Source organism: Oxyura jamaicensis, chromosome 9, assembly GCF_011077185.1.
Source record: "Oxyura jamaicensis isolate SHBP4307 breed ruddy duck chromosome 9, BPBGC_Ojam_1.0, whole genome shotgun sequence".
NCBI classification, from domain to species: domain Eukaryota; kingdom Metazoa; phylum Chordata; class Aves; order Anseriformes; family Anatidae; genus Oxyura; species Oxyura jamaicensis.
In genome coordinates this window covers 14,618,962-14,638,462 of record NC_048901.1, presented here as the reverse complement: position 1 = coordinate 14,638,462, position 19,501 = coordinate 14,618,962, and the positions used below count along the sequence as shown (strand labels likewise).

The 19,501-nt window shown below is 47.0% G+C and overlaps 1 protein-coding gene across 8 annotated transcripts in view; it reads left to right on the top strand.

Moving 5' to 3' along the window:
- IL1RAP (interleukin 1 receptor accessory protein) overlaps positions 1–19,501 on the top strand; it is a 45,832-nt gene extending 26,331 nt beyond the window's left edge. For 5 of the 8 annotated variants that reach the window (XM_035334543.1, XM_035334544.1, XM_035334541.1 and 2 more), the window contains exons 4-11: positions 508–700; positions 2,408–2,573; positions 3,531–3,602; positions 4,717–4,846; positions 5,458–5,606; positions 7,936–8,085; positions 8,761–8,904; positions 18,133–18,842. In XM_035334543.1, the coding sequence (XP_035190434.1) occupies positions 508–700; positions 2,408–2,573; positions 3,531–3,602; positions 4,717–4,846; positions 5,458–5,606; positions 7,936–8,085; positions 8,761–8,904; positions 18,133–18,842 (1,714 nt within the window). Of the gene's footprint in view, positions 1–507; positions 701–2,407; positions 2,574–3,530; positions 3,603–4,716; positions 4,847–5,457; positions 5,607–6,817; positions 7,148–7,935; positions 8,086–8,760; positions 8,905–12,116; positions 15,252–18,132 lie in introns of those variants that run through there. The other 3 variants (XM_035334539.1, XM_035334546.1, XM_035334547.1) reach the window with 3 other exon arrangements.

The window sequence follows — 19,501 nt, the reverse complement described above, 5'->3', positions numbered from 1 at the left end:
ATATTATTGCTGAGCCCATGGCAAAACCCACAGGCGCTCACCATTAAGAAGTGATCTGTATGCCTAGAGTAAAAATAGCTTCAGATGCAGGGGTGATGTTTTGACTGCATGCTAATTTGGCAAAGATTCATGAGTTTCATACTTCTAGGAAATTAAAAGTGTCTCTAAGTGTGGTACAAAATGAACATAGCATCTGCTATGCACTGAGCACAAGAGCTCTTTCTGATCTTCCTCGTGTTATCTCTTGTTCATAGTGCCTTTGACCTTATTATCTGCTTTACCAGCAGGAGAGTGGATGTTGCTTGTTAATCATGTTTATGGGCTTTTCTGAGCTGGTGCAGCCGTCTCTGATGGTGCTTCCTTTCACAAATGTAAATGAGTCAACTAAAGCTGTATATACCACATCAGAGCTACGATGCTCATTATTGCATGTGATTCCTATTTCATTCCCCTGATACAGAAGTAAGCCACTCTCGTTTAATCAACCCTGTCCTCCTCTGTCCTTAGAAACACAACCTACTGTAGTAAAGTTGCCTTTCCCTTGGAGGTTGTTCCAAAAGACCAAGACTCTTGTGTGAGCCATTCAATAAAACCCACTGAGCAGAAGTTCTACCTGGAGCATGCTAATGAGAAGATCATATGTCCAGATATTGATGGGTTTTTCCCTGCTAGTGTGACACCAACTGTCAAGTGGTACCAGGTAAGAAGCACTTTTTGTCTTTAGCTGGGCAGTGGTGGAATGTAGTGTTGTATCTGAAAGAGGAATGCGTGGCAGGAGAATCATGGAGTTGTATTTCAGAGTCTGCCCAGCAATTAAAGCATTAAGATGAATAAAGCTGCAATAAAAGCTTTGTTTCCATTGAGTTTGAGAGTAAAACTGTCCTTGGATAAGAGAACTAACACTGATTTTTTTTTTTTTTTAACTACTGTGCTTAAGTGGAGAGAGCTCAAGTAAGGGGTTTGTATGCTTGATCTGGAAGGCAAGCAAATCACTATCCCTGTGAAGAAAACTTCCATTTTTAGTTAAACAAAGAACAACAACAAAATAAAGCAATCTCTTAAGCTAAGGAAAATAACCCCCTTTCCAAATCCCATGAGATCAGGGAATGAAGCCGTACAACAGGGCTCTGCAAGGACCATGGAAGCCCTGTTTGCCATAATTTGGCAAACTTCTTCTCTGAAGATGGAGACATTCCTACCCTACTCTGCTCTGATAATTAGGCTGTTCCTGGTTATCCTCAGGCACTTGCCTACACAACTACTGCTTAATTTTATTAAATTTTGACCTCCAGTGCTTTTTTCTAGATGGATGCCTTTAGTCAAGAGAGAATAAGAAATTCTCAGGTGATGCACAGCCAGAGGGTATGGGACTGAATTCTCCGGCAGCTTTGTAAAGCACTTTCAGATTTCAAGGTAGAAGGTGCTGTATGAGCAAATTTAATAGTAAAAAAAGTTGGCAACAAATATATCTGCTATTGAAAAGAAAAAAATAAAAAGTTAATACCACACTCTAAAACCCTTCAGGAAGAACTTAGGTTTGTAGCCAAGAGGAGCAGTACCACTCCTGTAGTTGAAATGCTTTACTTGTACTGTTCATTGAAATTCACATCGCAACAATCAATTAGCAGAATGAAACAAAAAGCCCCATGGAAGTCGTTTTTTAGGTAGCAAGTCATCCTATGCCTAATAAAAACCATTAAGAATGGTATATGACCCCTGTCTTAACCTGCCCCATTAGGATATATCTGATTTGGAAATGTACCATTCAGAAATAATCTCTTAGAAAATGTGCATATCTTTGAGTTTTATGACAATCAAGATGTCATCTGCATAACCCCTTCCTGAAAAGGGATCACTAGCTTGGTAGCTGGCCAAGGTTTTCCTGCCTTCTCTAACAGAAAGAGAAGAGTTACTAAGGTTTATGCACTGTATATTCTCATTTGCCAGTTGCCAATGCAGGGGCCTCATCCTCAGCTGATGTCAGTCAGGGTAGCATGATTAGTCCCAAAAGAGTTAGAGATGCTGACATCAACTGGGGACATGTCCTTTAGTGTGAGTATCAATTTGTGAGTACATCATCATTTTCTCGTCTCTTCCTGCTTTCTCTCTTCACTCTGCTGAGGTATTCACCTTGATTGCAAATGCAATTCTAGATCAAAGCTAGATTTGTCTTTGAAATCCTCTATATTTTGAGGTGGGATAAAACCATCAGGGCCATCTGCTTCATCACCTCATTTTCAAGGTGAATGTACTAGTTTGTGTTCCAGGGTTCATGGCGTTTAGGTCTGACCTACATCCTATACCCAAGTATTATATCAGTAGTCCCAAAGCAAATATTCTTAGTGGGATGTAAATCAGTATCTCTTTGAGTCCCAAAGCATAAATGTTGTTTTCTGCTTGTCTCTAGACCTGCAAGTTGGTGGATGGCTTCAACAACAGATACCCCCAAGGGCCCAAGCTTGTCATTAGCATTGTCCGCAGTGCGTATGAAGGGAATTACACTTGCATTGTGACATTCAAGGACCACGGAAGAACGTATAATCTCACCAGAACTGTAATGATGAAGGTGGTGGGTAAGAATGACTTCTAGAAGTATAAGCTGCAGGTAGATAACACCAGAAGCGGTGAAAAGGGCTAGAAGTCTGTCGTGGGATTTGTTTGTGGTTGTGTTCAATCTGCATTACCCAACTGACTTGTCACTGGTATATTTTTGCTTGCTGGGCTAAGCTTCCTGTGACTGTCCAGAGCATATCACGCTGGAGGTACTACCTACCATCATGTCCCCTGCCCTGAAAAACAAAGGGACAGAGGGTGACCAGGCTTAGGCTGGTGAGGTACAGCCCATGAGATGGTCAGGGGTACCCTCTGCTGGCGTGTGAGTGCATTGCCCTGGCACTCTCGCTCGTTTTTGTCTCCAGCGCCCTCTGTTCATCGTTATTTGATGTTCCAAAATAGCCAGCTTGCCCCAGTCTTCTTGCAGCCTCAAAGCCTCGTGTGCTGAGGTTGAGTGCCAGTCGGTCAGACAGGATTGCGGCTACCCAGCCTAGTGCTTGGACAAGTCTGTGCCAGAGTCGAGGGCTCAGCCTACCTGCAAGTGAATTGTAGATGGAGCTTAACAACCTAGTGAACAGTAGAGCACGCGCTGAGTTCCATGAAAACTACTGCTTTAAGAGCAGCATTGACTGCTTAGGACAATAAATTGTTTATTTTTTAGGAGCAAAAATAAAAAGAATTTCTGGGATATGTTGTAATTTATGTGAGATGCTGAGTATTTAGAGGAGCATGGGCTCTTCTGATTTGAGAAGCCCAAACCTTGTATCTAGACTTAACCTGAACTTTGAAGGATACTCAAAATCTGGGTCTGTTTGGCCACTAGGATTAGGTCTATTTTTGTGCAAATCTCTGCAGCAGGATGGTATTACCATCAAATTTGTGATGTGCACCAGAGCAGGAGGGCTTCACAAACAAGGCTGCAATGACCACACTTCTCACAAAGCTCCCAATGGGGGCCTATCTGTTCTCTCCCACAGGATCTCCGAACAAGGCCTTGCCACCACAGTTCACGTCCCCAAATGAGAAAGTCATCTACGAACTGGAAGCAGGTAAATTGCTATGCCTGCAGGGATGGGAAGGCATGGCCAGCTGGGCACAGAGGCTCTCCTCTTCAGCTGCTTTCCCAGTGCTTCCCCTCGCCAAGCACTCAAGCTGCCACAAGCCGTCTGGCAGATGGTGTGGGGTGCCAGTTCTCCGTGACTGAATAGGAGAGCAAAGCTTTAAAGTTTTTGTGCACACAGATTTTATTTTTTTAAAATAATCAGGCATGGAGATAGAGGACTCCAGCAAACTGGTGCAGCTGCAGAAGCAGATGAAGTGGAGGACCCTCAGCTGCACAGAGGAATTCCTGCAGGACTTTGTATCAGCCCTGTTCCTGGCTGTGGTTTGCTCCAACCCTCCTTTATTCAGCACATAGTGGTTTCAGCCTTCTGGCCACTTTTTTGCTCATCTCATCTCCCTTTTGGCTGGTTACTTCCTAATTAATGACAGCTCTCTGTTTGCTGGCCTTACAGCATTGTGTAATGGGGTATTACACCACTTCCCCCATCCCATCTGTTTAGACTGACAGCTCTTTGGAACAATTCCCTACACTGAATGGATTGTGTTCTGTTACACTGCTCTAATAAATGTCATGCCGATGATGATGATTAGCAGTGGACTCTTCACTTTAAAGCACTGCTGCTTGGCTGAGAAGATGAGACCTCTTCCACTGTCTCTATGAGACAAAGTCACGTATGGGCTGATCACAATGATATTCAGGCTCCCAAGCCTGATCCTGGGGGGAAGTGAAATGCCTGAACAAGTGTTTCCACACCAAAATGCTTCTCTTCAAGGGCACAATCCCCTGTGCAGGGGGGATGATTAGTACTGCCAAGCTTTCCAAGAAGTGGTCGGCGTGGAACATCTCTCGCTGGGTGGATCACCTGATGTAGTCAAGAAGTTCCTGAAGTATTTAGGAAAGCAGGATATTTTTTCCTGGTTGTCTGTCACAAGTCAATGTGTCCATGATTTTTAATAGCTAGAGGTCTGAAGGGGTGTGCTGGCCTCAATGTCTCCTGAAGGGGACGCAGAGCTCAAGTTGGTAGGGTCACTGGGGAGCTCAGAAGTCACTGTGTTGCTGTTCCTGCTTTGCAATACTTCACTGTGGTCCTTTCTTCCCAGGGGATGAGCTTGTTCTGTCCTGTGAGGTCTTCTTCACCTTTCTGAAGGACTCCCGAACAGAGGTGTGGTGGACCATAGATGGGAAAAACACAGATGACATCATGGACCCCAAGATAAAAGTCACACAAAGGTAACACTCAGTAATGTCAGCCTTGGCTTGTGTCTACCCCCCTCCTGCACCCCACAGAGGAGTGTGGGTACAGTGTGTGACACTACCATACCCCTGCTAGAGCTGCCTTTGTCTACTGGTTCACATCACTTATTCAGGTCCTGGTAGCAGTACAAACAGCTGATGGTACTGTTGGATTTCTGAAACGGGGCAGACACAATTCTGTTTAGAGGAATGCTCTGTAATTGCATCAACAATAATGTTTCAAGAGACAGAGGCTGAAAACAAATATATAGTATTATGCATAGTATTGATTAGGGGAATAGAGAGAAATGTAATTATGTGAAAAATCCAAGTGAGCTTCAGAAACCCATTTGTTGGGTGCTGAGTTAGATATGAAAGGCAATCACTGCCTGATCAGCTTGCAAACCTATGCAGAAAAAAAAAAAGCAAAGGAAAAAACTGTTATCAGATAAAGGAATAGCTGCAGATGCGTTAAAATCTGAAGTATTTTTCAATTTATAAATACCAGTTTAGGTGCCTTCCAAGTAAGTTACATCAGGAAAGGAGTATTTTTCAGTAAGAACTCGCTGCAGTTTCATGTGTGTAATACTCTAGTCTTTCTCTTGCAGTGAAATTATTGGGCGTTTTGAAGACAAAACTATCATAAGGACTCTAACAGTTGCAAAAGCCACACCAGAAGACTTGAAACGAAATTATACTTGCTATGCCAGAAATGCTAGAGGGGAGACCTATAGCCAGGCCATAGTGCGCATGAAAGGTAAAGTACTTACAGAGCATAGCTGTGAAATGAGGCATGCTCAGGCTGGGTTGTTGGTCCAGCCTTGAACCTTGCCTTGCAAAACAGCAAGAGAACAAATAATTTGTTCAGGCCTTTTTTCCCAATGCACACTACTCTTTATGCATAAATGTATTGTTGCTGATCGTAGTGCATTTTTTCTTAGAGGCAGGGAGCAAAGTCTTATATGTCACACATTCCCATGCCATGGTCAAGTGTCTGGGGAGAAAAGGGAGGGGTAGAACTGTTCTCATCCTATCTGTGTACCTCAATTGATGCAGAACCAAGGGGACATGCTCTTTGAAATTATTTTAGATTACTTTGTGGTGTGAGGGTTTTGTGTGATGCAGCAGCTACCTGTTGGCATCCTGCAGAATGCAAGCGGCACTCTGTGATATTGCACAGGGAGTGAGGTGTTCTGAGCATGATGCTCTGAGGTTTTATTTCTTACTGTGATGATGCTCCAGTCTAGATGCAACCATTTCTGTGTGACTGGTATGGACTGATCCAGCTCTGCTCAAGCTTTGTTCAGAGGGTGTTTTTTCCTACATCTCTTCATCAAAGGCATTTTTCCTGTTTTACAGACCTATCTCTGAGTAATAAGAACCGTGCCTTCACCACGGGTATATGAAGTTTCCTGAGTAAGGCGGATATTTCTGCCTCCTAATCAATCTCATCTACAGATTCAACACCTGCTTGCTGTAGGTCAGACCTCCACTTTCCCATATGAGATGCTACTTTGCCTTGTGTAGATCATACTAAATACTACCTTACTCCCACTCTTCCCTGTTAGTGCGGAAAGGCTCACAGACGTTTTTACTCAGGGTTCTTTCTCTTCCTTCTTGGTCCCTGTCCTCTTTACTTTTTAGTCCTCTTTGGGGTGGACCTTTTCTGAATCATTAGGAAGGAACAGTAGTCCCAACACAGAACTGAAAGACTGAAGCAGTCTGCTACTGCATTCACCCTACATTCCTAATTCTTCTGGGATGATATTGGTACATGTAGAAGAACTGATTCTAGAGCCGAATTCTTTCTCTATACAGCAGTGCCTAAATGCTGTTTCTAGTGGACTGATCAGCACTATCTTCTCTCTCCCTCCTCCATATAATTCTTCTGCTCCTGCAGCAGCTGAGTGGGTTTGTTCTGAGCAGACCTTGTTACTCACCACACTTCCTTTCTTCTTCGTTCCACAGCAAATTGCAGGGACCAGCTGTGACCACTGTTGGCAGAACCATCTTAAGCTAAGCTCACTGCAGACCATCCACCCCACTGTACATAGTAATGCTGCCAAGCAGGCTAGAGCCTAACCCCTCACCACTTGCCTTCTGGTTTCTAGCAAGTTGCTATATATTTTGGCTCCAGCTATTTCATTACATTAGGTTATATGTCTCCTGATTTTTCTGGATGCTTTCCCTTTCATCCTCATGCACTTTTGCTGATCACCTAATGAAACTTGTTAAATTCCTTGTGATTTCTCTTTAGTAATTAAGTTTCTAATAAAACTTAATGAATCTTGGAATTTGGCGATGTTTGTACTCACTGCTGTTCTTCTATCATCCAGTTTGTCAGTGTGCATGTGAGCTGCCACCTGAATCACCGTATAAACCTGAGTTGCCCAGGGATACAGTTTTATTTTATGCCCTTAATACAAAGAAGCAGCAGTGGCATGACAGATGCTGTATGAATTGGGGGTGGGCGGGCAGGGCTGTGATCTTGTGGCTTTATGTCCACAGGTTGTCCTGTTTGTTTGCAAACGTTTAATCTTTTCTGGTATGAACTCTGATTCTCCTTTCCTGATTGGAAACAATCAGCTGTGACTACTTACATCCTTGCTATCAGTCAGAGACAAGACACAAGAACTGTGTACGTGTGATGGGGAGGGAAAGTGATGACCACTGCCTTTATTGTGCTGCAGATGAGCTTTAGGTGGCTCTCCTGTAAGTGCAGTTATGTTCGAAGAAGTTGCATATCCTCACACTCAGAGAGGATCACGCTCATGAGCTGTCTTTGGACTGTACAAGTGACGTCCATGTACAGGTCATTCTACCATCCAGCTGTTCCCAGGGTTGTGTTCAGAGGCAGAAGCCCAGCCTGTGCTTTGACTTGCCCTGCTGGCCCAACCAGACCTGGTAACCCAGAGTGGGGACACTTTGGTGGCCAGCCATCATGTGTCCTGCCAGAAAAGCCTTGGCTTGGCCATGTTCCTCTGAAGGGCCAGTGTTCTGGCTACACGTGATACAAGCTTGTTCCTGCTTAGCTGAGGGCCCAGCCTGTTTGGTAAATCAGACCTGCTCTTTTGTTTTCAACCCAGTTATAGCACCGAAGTACACCGTGGAGCTGGCCTGTGGACTGGGAGCAACCATCCTGCTCGTTGTTGTGCTGATCGTTGTCTATCACGTCTACTGGCTGGAAATGGTTCTCTTCTATCGGGCTCATTTTGGAACAGATGAAACCGTTCTAGGTAAGAAATTAAGGGCTTACAAAATAAGTAATTCCCTGGTTTCTCTGGTGACTCTTATGTAGGATTTCATGAATTGGGAGCAAATTGCTTTAAAATGTAGGAAGGCATCCAAAAGGATGAGATAATTAAACATCTGAAGTACAGGGTCTGGAAATCACTCTTCTGCCCTCAGTTTTTCTACAGCCTCCCTGTGCTACCAGGAATCCATCTTAAGAGACTCTGAGCTGGCAGTCCTTCCCCTGTAGGATGAGTAGGGTGTTTGAGGACCCACTGCTTGTCGTGTGAACCTGCCAAGGGTGTGCAGTGGCTCTCAAAGTATAGGCAGGGTGCAAACCTGTCTGGTGGGATTGCCCATATAAGTAGATAGCAGTGGGAGAAGCAGTGTCAGAGGTGAAAGAAGACAAAAGGATGCTGGACAGAATGGGGTAGTCAGATTGCTGCAGTCTGGTGCCTACAGCAACCCAATGGTGTCTGGATGCCTGCGTGCTCAGGATGAGCAGTCAAAGGCAGCACTGCTGTCTCATAGCTATGGAAATTGATGTGTACCTGCAGTACCTCAGCTCAAAGTGAGCCTTTGTGTTTGCTTTTCCTCTGAAGCAAGTCAAAGGCTCAGCATGCACAGTATCACAAGTGTCTCTTCTGCTGTTTGTGTTTCTCTGCACTCCCAACGTTCAGACGGGAAGGAGTACGATGTGTATGTGTCCTATGCACGCAATGCGGAGGAGGAGGAATTTGTGCTGCTGACGTTGCGGGGAGTCTTGGAGAACGAGTTTGGGTACAAGCTGTGTATCTTCGACAGAGACAGCCTCCCTGGGGGAAGTGAGTATTTCACAGGGGGCTGTGCTCCATGCACATCCTCTCTTCTTTATTGGTTTTTGAGGTACTGAAAATTGATAGAGTTGGCCTTTCCAAACTAACTTCTATATTTTTTTCCCATCTCTGAGAACAATCTCTTGTGAGTATCTTCTAATGTTTTTGCTTCACATTATAATGTCAGATGTTCCAAGCCACTGGAAAGGCTTCTATGGGCAAGTGGTGTTTGTTGATTGTTTCAGTTGCTCTCTCCAGAAGTGATGTGCAGTAGTTGTTGATCTATCAACGTGAAGGAACTGGTCCACTGACCTTCACAGGAAATCTCTGAGTTGCCTTAAGAAAGGGGGAACAAAGTCAATGTTAGAAAGAAAGAGGGGAATGTGATACTGGGCCAGACTGGTAGCTCATGTAGGGTAGCTCATGCGCCTGTAAAAACAAACAAACAACAACAACAAAAAAAAAAAAACAGGAGTGTCCGCTTCAGGGAGGCGTGGGGAGCACTGTTCCAGCATCAGTGAGAAGATAATGTGCCCTCCCAGGAGGCCTCCCACTCACCCTCGTTAATTAGAAAGTCTGTGTCTAACATAGCGTAAAATTAGTTGCTATGGTTAAGAATACTTTGCGTGTAGTGACACTCATCTCTTCATTAAGATGTAGTAGGTTTTTTGTTGTCTTAAGCTAAATCATGCACCAAGTTCTTAGGCGCAGTGTCTGCTAAAGGGATGCAGGAATCACCAGGAAAGGAAGTTTGTGAAGAGTCTGTGAAGCTCTCCAGATACGTGTACAGTCACAAACTGCCAGAGCAAGGGGTTGGATGTATGATCCCTGATGCCTTCTAAGATTTCAAAGACTTAGCTGTTTCCAGTGCAGAACCTTTTGAATTCATGGGCTTTGAGTTTGGACCCCAATGGTCAGAACCCGTGCAGACCAAGTCTGTTAGAGTCTTTTCTGAAAAGGGCAGGGTGGATTGGCAGAGTCCTAGCCCAGCTGTGAGACAGGGAGCAGAAGCAGTTTGAGGTCCTTTCTTCTTTTTCTCCTAGATCACTGCCAAGGCACAGCACCTCTAAGTTTGAGGGCAGCTAAGTGCAGGTGCCTCAGGAGAAAGGGAGCCAGCTGTAATCCTGAAGCTGCTCCCTCTAGAGAGCACCTGGATGAGGTGGCAGGTCACCCCCTAGGCTCTCAATGCTTGTTCCAGGCTCAGAGCAAGTTTGCAAGCTCTCACACTTGAGGCTGGTTAATCTGGCACTGACAGAATTTATTCTACCTCTCTGCTATTTAAGATTGCTGTATGCCAGAAGTGTATTCACCAGCTGCACAAAGAAACTGTTTAGCTTGCAAATCTTCTAGGACTGTTGCAAACATTGCCTGTTAGCTGTGCTGTCTGTAGCCCTGCTGCCCTTGGCCCTGCCCACCAAACTGCGCTCCTTGCTGCTGGCTGCTCCCAGCAGAGGCCTGGGTGCAGCAGTTTTGGCCTGACAAAGCCCTAGGGCAGGGCTGCTGAAGGGGGGATTGCAAGAAGGATGCTTTACCATGTACTGTAAATGATCAATAGCTGAGTAAATGCTGGACACTACTTGACATGAAAGGCTTGCCAGATCATTAGGAGGGCAGAATGGACAGATGCTAGTCTGGTGCTTCCTCCCTTGTGTGCAGACATGGGATTGTGAAAGGGAGAGAGACTGTACCAGGCAGCCTGACTTCCTCTGGGTTTTGCAGGACCACTGCTGACTCTGAGCAAACAGACTTATTCCTGCTAGTTGGTCCTGAAGACATCCATGTCCTTTATGTTCCACTCCTGCTACTTCTTTCCATCCTTTCCCTTTGGACTTTCCCTTCGGACAGTCTCTTTTTCCTCTCAGCACAGCTCTCCCGGGCCCCCTTGCCTTCACCATCACCCAGCGGGTGCTGTTGGCCTCAATCCAGTGAGCTCCACGAACCAGCCCTCCCCAGCTCGGCTGTTGTGGCTCGTCCTTGCTCTGTTTGCAACACTGCTGGGGCTTCCCCGTTGCTTCTGAGCTGGGATTTGACTAATCTTCTTGGAGAAGCATGGCAGGCCAGGAAATAGCTTTTGGCAGCTGGTGTCATGCCTCTGGAGTGTACATCTGTGTCATAGGTAGAGTTATGTTGTCCTTGATGGAGAAACAGTGGGAGATGGATTATCCTCTGAGTTTGCTGACAGGAATTAATCAAATGTGCTTGACAGCTAAATGAAGTTGCCTGTCAGCGTTGTTTTATTCTCCGTTGTATTTTCTGACCAGTAAAGAGCATTCCCTTGTCAATGAAGTGTGGGAGATCCTGCAGCAGGGGGAGTGAGCACTGGAATTCACACTTAGAAAGGATTTTCACATTAATTACAGAAAGGTGTCTAAGGACAATTTACCTGCAGGTTTTGGAAAATCGAAGAGGATACAGAGTTACTATGACATGCTCTAAGGTTGTCATTTTTTGGACACTTCATTAAAACTTCATTAAAAGTCCTCTGAATGTTTTACTTGTCACTTTTAGAAACACTCAAATCTGGTTTCATCAATGACAGCAGCAGGAACAGCTGGATGAGTAACACTAGTTGGGGTGACAATATTGCCAAAGTAAATTAACCCCTGAGGCCACTCAGGGAAAGTGTAGATACTTGCTGTATGTATTTGATGTGGGAAACTGAGTCGAAAGGAGCAAAGGGATTACCCAATTACCCTGAGTCATTCTGGACATCTTCCTGCTAAGTGTAGGCATGCTGGCTTCCTGATGCCGCCTGTTCAGGCTGAGTCTTTCACTTGAGGTCCCACATTGTCCATCTGGTGATTTTCCTGCTTTGCTCCAGAGAGCCTCTCTTCCCACTGCCCCTAGAACAAAGCTAAATCTGATCCTCCAGAGAGCTCTCATGCCAGACGGCATCCTTGTAGCATCAGGTGCTGCCAGGACAGCACCTACCAGATGTAGCTACATCAGACATTCTCTCTACAGAACATGGAGAGGAAGAAACACGTCTGCAGGCAGCCTGGGGCTGGGAATAGATGTCCCTCTGTGGGCAGGGGGTGCCAGCTATGGGGTAGGAGGTCCTACCTGAAATCCCTTGCAGGACTGGGAAGCACCAGCGTAATCTCTGGAGAGAGCCTCTGAGGGATTTTATAGTCCTCTTCAAGAGAGATCTGCTAGTGTGACTCCAGGTCAGCAGTGTGTTCTCAGCCGTCACTAACCACCTTGATGTTTCTTTCTCCCAGTTGTCACAGATGAAACCCTGAGCTTCATCCAGAAAAGCCAACGCCTGCTTGTTGTCCTGAGCCCCAACTACGTCTCACAGGGGACACAGGCCCTGCTGGAGCTCAAGGCTGGTCTAGAGAATATGGCCTCCAAGGGCAACATCAAAGTCATTCTAGTGCAGTACAAAGCCATCAAGAAGAGCACAGTGAAGGAGCTGAAGCAGGCCAAGGCAGCCTTGACTATCATTAAATGGAAAGGCGAGAAATCCAAGTTCCCAAAGGTCAGGTTCTGGAAGCAGCTGCAGGTGGAAATGCCAGTAAAAAAAATTGCTACAAGTTCAAGCTTTCATGGGAAAGACCCCTCATATGTTTGACATCATCAAAAAAGTAAACAAAAAACAACACAAAACAAACAAAGTTAGGCTGGGGAGGGGGAAGGAGCTCAGGTTTTGCCATGAAAGGCCTCTGGTTATGCTTCTCTGCAGCTTTTCTACTGCCCTGGCAGTAGAAAGACCAGAGTGCATACACCACCTCTCTGCAAATGGCACACCTTTGTAATCAGTTGCACCATCCCTGGTCTCAGTCTGAATTTGGGCTCTTGGGGTGGGGTGCAGCTAGCACCTTGTGGTAGCATGGCATTTTTACAGGCCAGTACTCTTCTACCCTGTTTCTCTCGGGCATTCCTTAGCTTCCAGGACAGGGCTCCTTTCCTCTCATCAGTGGCTTTGCTCCTTCCTGGCTATTGGTCCCCATAGCAGAGCAGGGGGTGCAACTTAACTGGTGTTTCCAAAATAGAATCTTTCATGTGTGTCCCAGCCCTCTAGTCCCCCTTTTTTTTTTTTTTTTTTAAATAAAGCTCTGCTAGGTGCTTTTTGTATTGTAGCATTTCTACTAACAAGTGGTCCATCTCTAGGACACTGCAGTCTTCCAAGTATCCTAAATCCTTTAGGGCCGTAACGCTCATAATCCAGGGACAATCTCTCATTTGCACAGGCCATGGAGCATGTCTGAGAGATGCTTCTTTGTAGCGTAAACTCAGGGACTTCACAAGCACTGCAAGGAACCCCGATATACTACTGAACCTGCCTGCCGTCTCTGAGCTGCTGGCTGGGGGAAAGCATTGTGCACGGTGCTGCTGGGGACTCTGGGATGACACTGGATATATGCCCAACTCCCCAGGGAGCCCTGCAAACTTACTTGAGCTTACTGAAGGCTCTGTCCAGCTGGCTAAGACTTGGCGTGCCCTGCCCAGCTGTGAACAGCATCACTGTTCGTCATCTGGGGCTGAGGTTTAAAATAGCCTTGGTTTTACAGAACCTTTACCTGTCTTGTTTCCAAACCTGAGTTGCAGAACAGAGGATGCATCTCAGCTTTTGCAACCTTTGCACAAAATGGAAATGCAGAAACCACTGAGTACCAGTCCTTGCTTCAATAGAAGGCAGCAGGCCTGGGAAAAGATGTGGTGGGTTAAACCCCAGCTGCAAGGACAGGGGTGTCCCCTCCCTTGTAGGACAGACCAAACCACAGTGGGACCCTGGCATCGACTGGTACTGTTGTTCACAATATATTCACATTAATACTACAAGCTCCAGGGGTGCCTGTGCTCCTGTAGCTCCCCATGCATGGGCCTTCCCACTTAATTGTGGAATTCAGCACTACGCACACTACGTGCATGCTTATCTTTTGTAGGTAATGGTTACTCCTGAGTCACCTCTGACTCATGCTTTCACTCTGCTGGGGTCCAGCAGGTGAAGTGTAGCCATTGTGAATGGCATTAAAAAGCACTATGATGTGGAGTCTATGCACTATTCACTCAGTGAGGTTTGAGGGTGTCCTGGTGAGCAGCCCAGCCTCAACAGTGTGGGTCTGAATCCTGGCTTCAGCAAAGCGCCCTGCTCGTAGCATCTCATGATTAATAATAAGTATGCTGGGGCAGTTGGCAGCCCCAGCCGCCCATGTCATTGGGGAAGGTACCGTACAAACGTGGAACACATAGCCATTTCTTCTTTCTCACCTCCCTCTCCATCCCTTACCCACTCTTCTCCTCCACCCCCAAATAAGCTTTTCTTTAAGCAAGTGAAAAATTGCAGTCAGCCTCACTACAGGTTGTGGAGCTCCTCGTCTGCTCAGAGTGCATCAAAGCTTTGCTGTCAATGAGCCTTTTCCTGTGGCTGTCTGTGGAGGGGCAGAGCTGCTTCCCACACTCCAGAAAGCTTCATTTGGATGAGGTACCACCCAGGGCCATGCTAAGCTTTGTGAACCCATTGCAACAGCATTATTTTGCCCAGCTTCCCCTTTGCTTCAGTGATTTCAGCATCCTTGTAATCAGCTGCCAGATCTGCAGGCAGAGGGAAGGCCCTGAGGCTGAAGCAGGACCGTGTTAGATTCCAGTTTGATTGTTAAAAAAATAACTCAAAAATATGTGTAAGTTCAATTAACATCCCAGATCTCACCACATCACACCACGCTTTTGGCTGAGGTACCAAGAGATCTGCTGATGTTTCAGTAGGTCTGATTATTTTAAGAAATAAAATCCACTTCATTTATTACGCTGACTTTGTTCAGTTTTCCAAATAAGCAAGGGACTGGGTCTTTCCCTGGCATTCATAGCAGCAGCTTTTGGTGCCACTGCAACCCCAGAAGAGACATCAGCAAAACACCCCCAGGCAGAAGGCGCAGTGGTGTGAAGGGGGCCTGAGGAGTGCTGGTTCTGGCGCTGCTCCCCTAGGAGCATCGCCGTGGACTTCACTGGGAGCTGCCAGGCCAGGCATAGACCCCAGTCCCTGCTGTCATGCTGATCTGACCTGCCCCTCAGGTACGCCAGCCATTCCATCCAGTGCCACCTGTGGCTTCCATGTGAGGCTTCTGTTGCAGCCTCTGCCCAGTTTCAGTTGATTCATTTGCGTCTCCGTGCTGTGACCTAACATTTATCAATATGCAGCTCATACAAAGTTCCTCATTGTTCTTTCATGAGGCAACAGCATTGCATGAATTGGAAAGAATATTTATCTCCCTGTGCCATTTGATGTCTTACAGCTGTTCCAGAGTTTTCCCTTCTCTTTCCTGTATGTTTTTGCCTTTGTGTTATTTGGTCTGTGAAGTGTCAGTATTATTTTATTTTGCTTTTCAATAAAACATTTTCACTTTTGCATTTCAGTCCTTGTGCATTTCTCACGAGTATCATTGAGTATCATTCCCCCCCATCACATCTGCAAATGGGTGTGCAAGAAGGATGACTGTGTGTAGTCCAAGCATCAACACCATTTGGGGATGCTGCCTTAGAGGGGGGATTTTCCTGGCTGTTGCATTATGTACCTGTACAGATCCTTAGCCATTACGACTGCTACAAAGGCAGAAATGTGGAAATGTACAGCATTCAAATATGACCCAGCAGTCAACATGCACACACAGAAAGCCTTTGAACCAAAGAACAATCACAGGATAGGAAAACGGGAAGGAAACGTCATCCCTTTGCTTGAGGGACTAAGCCATGAGCCAGAGTTTTGAAAATCTGCCCTGAGTACCGAAATCAAACTCAGACTTCTTTGGCCATCACCTTCTAGGTAGCGGGCTAGAAAAGGCAGTGAGTTTTTGTTGTTGTTGTTATCCAAGCCACTTTTTTTAGCTTTTTCCCTTGACTGCATGCTACCAGGTAAGTTCAGAAAGAGCCCCGAACTTTCAGACCACCAGCAAAACAAATACTTGTGATCATCTAAGGATTTGGGGTCTATGGGGTGTGGTGTCTGTGACCCCACAGCTTTTATTGGGCTGGGACAAATCTGTGGGACTTGAAATTCTCTGTTACACCTTGGGGGTGTGCAGACATGAATAATCCGACAGAAATATGCAAAGTCCTTCATAACTGTGTAGTAAAGATGGAAGATTTTTAGTGAGAGCAGATAGCCAAGAGTATTGGATTTCCAGCTCTGTTGTTACCCGGAGCCCTGCAGCGTTGTTCCTACCTGTCCCGTGCTGTGCTGATGGTGGCACTGACAGGAACCGCCCTGCCTGCATGCTGTGAAACACCCACAGGGTGTTTTTTGTGAGCTGGGATTACATTGTAATCTGAACATCCCAAACTGTCCTGGTCAGCCACGTCTAAAGGCATCCCATTCTCAAGAATAAAATGTATCTTTGGGGATTGGAACGTCTATGCTGCCAGAAAACATTGAGTCTGAAAAGGCTGCAAATTTTAAATTGATAAAAAGGAAACCTTCACTGTCAGCTCAATCAAAACATTTCATTTCAGCAGTTTTGGAGTCATTCACATTAATTGAACCTGTTCTTTATGAGCGGGCGGGTAGAAGAGGTGACCTCCCAGGGGCTGATCCTGCCTACATCCCTCTGTGATTCTGGTTTCAAAAAGAAAGACCTTTCAAGCAAGCAAAGGCGCTTTTTCTTTCAGAAGATGCTGAAGCTTGGCTGATTTCAAAATAGATCTCAGTCAGTTACAGACAGGTTTGAATGAAGCCTGGACTCAGTAAATTGGGAGATTGCTGCCAATTCTTTGTGCCTTTGAAATAGGGTGTTTAGAGTGCTTCATGTCTTTCAGTTACAGTTCTGACAGAACTGACTTTATCATCTACTTCTGATTTTGATGAATCAGTGTTTTCCTGTACTTGTGTGTGTGGAGGGGGAAAATCCCTCAAACCTTTTACACAAGAAAATAATAATCCAAATAGTTTGATTTAAATTCCAGTGTTAGATTAAAGAACCAAACAGTGCCCTACTTTCTCCAGAAGGATATTAATTGTTCAATCATTTTTCATATCCCAAGTCTTGGTCCCCACATAATCTAGGCACAATGTGTTTTACAGTCATGTCTCTGAAAAAGTATTTCTTTGTAGAGTGTTAAAGTAAGATGCATTCAGGTGCAATGCAGTGCACCTTCAGCTGTGAGGTAAGGAAACAGACGGCCAAGGGCTCCAAGAGTAAAGGCATTGCCACCGCATGGAAGGAGCGGTATTTTTATGTGTATAAATCTCAGCTCGCAGCCGGGCGCTGGGCGCTGCTGAGATTCCTCTGCCTGCCTTTGCCTAGCCCTTCTGCGGCTTTAGCAGCGGTAGCAGCGCCAGCTCTCCTACCCGCTGCGGCTCTTCCCAAGGCTCTCTCACCCTGCCCTGCTTGAGCACCGCCTTGTCCTCAGGTGCCCCCATCTCAGGCCCCCGCATGCAGTAAGTGGGTGGCCTTTCCACATGTTATCTTTAAAAGTTTCACAGTTCTGTTAATCAGCCGGAGTTAATTTGCTAAGTGCCACAGCCTTATTAATTCCCATCCTTTCTGCTGCTCACCCATTAGCCACGACACCTTCAGTATGCTTACTGCATCCCAGGCCATAGATAGAAGCCCAAGGACATCCTTTGGGTTTGCCACTTTTCAATGTTCATAATGAAAGAGATGCTGCCCTTGCCTGGCACCCTTCCAGCCAAGCATCTTGCTGAGCTTTACAAACTGCAACCAGCCCCAGTAAATGCTTTGGAGGACAGTATTTTTACCCCCCCCCCCCATCTCACTTGGGAACTAATGTAAATGTTTAAAGCCGGCATTTTCCTCTTTCTAAATTTGGACGCTTCTGTTTCTGGGTGAGCAGCATGAGAGGGAGGTGGATCTCCACCTCGGCAGCATGAGCTGCAGCACAATGGGGCAACTGCTTCTCTTTGATGCAAAAGGCTGTGGGCAGGTGGTCCCCAACCAAGACCTGTCTTTTAGCAAGCTCCTGCCCTTCCCTGGCAGGCGTGGTGTTGTGTGGTGCTGCAGTTGGAGTATGGTCCTGGCTTATCCTGCTGTCCTGGCCTCTCATTTACCACTTCAGGCTTCTCAAAAGCCAACTGCAAAGCAAAAATGCTGATACTGCTCCTGCAGTCCTGGCTGGCAGGAGTGTGGGCAAGTGGAAATTCACCGGGCTTGTGCCAGGCTCCCTTAAGTGGGAAGGGGTGGTGGTGTCTGTGCAGGTTTGCCGTCAAACAGCTTCCTTTGGCTTTTCTCTCCCCACTCCCCCACCCCTGTGCACCCCAATTCCTCGCCCTTGTGCTCTTAGATACCACTGAAGCGGTGTTCGACTTCATTCAGAGGAGCCGCAGGATGATCGTGGTCCTGAGCCCTGACTATCTGACGGAGAAGAGCATCAGCCTCCTGGAGTTCAAGCTCGGCATCATGTGCCAGAACGCCATCGCCACCAAGCTCATCGTGGTGGAGTACAGGCCGCTGCAGTGCACCCACCCCAGCATCCTCCAGCTGAAGGAGTCTGTCTCCTTCGTCACCTGGAAGGGGGAGAAGTCCAAGCGCTCGGGCTCCCACTTCTGGAAGGCCCTGCGGCTCGCCCTGCCCCTGCGGAGCCTGAGCGCCGGCTCCGGCTGGAACGAGAGCTGCTCCTCGCAGTCCGACATCAGCCTGGACCCTGTCCAGAGGAGAAGGAGCCGGTTGAAAGGCCGGCCTGAGCCGCCAGGTGCTGTGGCCACAGGCCTTGTGCCCCAGGGAACGGCCGCGGCCTCCATGCCGAAGGCCAAGCACCGAGCCAAGCACTTCTTGGCCTGCCGGTGCTGCGGGACCTACTGCGACGGCGGCAGCAGACTGAAGCGCAAGCACCGGGCGGTGGCGGAGCCCTGGTGGGAGACCCAGCTCTGCAAGCCCGGGGCACAGGGGGGGCCGGGCAGCAGTCGCCCTGAGCCCCCTCCCGCACAAGCTCCTGCTCTCGCCCTCTGCCAGTACAGCGACCTATCGAACAACAACGACTTCTACGTCCTCTAGCCGAGGGGCAGTGCTCGGTGGCACCGCAGGCGGTGGGCCCGTGGCAGAAATTCACCGGATCAGACGTTTTTGCAGTATCGCAGGCTGACTTGGTGTCTTTCTCACTCACCGCCAGGCACAGGGGACTGCAGCAGCATCCTGTGTGCTGCCGATCTGAGCCAGGGACCTGCAACGACACACAGAGCAGTGGCTGGGGGCTGCCTGTTTTGCTGGGTCCTGCTTAATTTACACAGCAAAATGGAGCTGAACACATGTGAACATCTCCCCAGTGTTTCTTTTCCCCAGCTGTGGTCTTGTTGGCTGCAGGGCTGCTGCTGGGACGGCAGGGCCCGCCGGTGGGGTGGGAGGGATGAAAGGGTACAGGGATGCAGGGATGGACATAGACGCACCTGGTGGGAATGTCTGGGAAAGGTAGAGGCTTGCAAAATAAGAATAAAACTTTGCAAATTGAGTTCATCAGAAGCCCCAGCTGTGCAGGAGTGCACCATGCAGTATGGTGCTTTATCCACTGTGGTTTAAAAGAACTTGGTCAAAACCTTTAAGTTCCTTCTTGCTAAATAAAACAGAGTTCTTTAACCTGCTGTTGTTAAGTGCACAGTCTCTGGAACAGGTAAATGCTGGAGTCTTGCTCACCAGACAGCGCCTGGGAGGCGATTTGC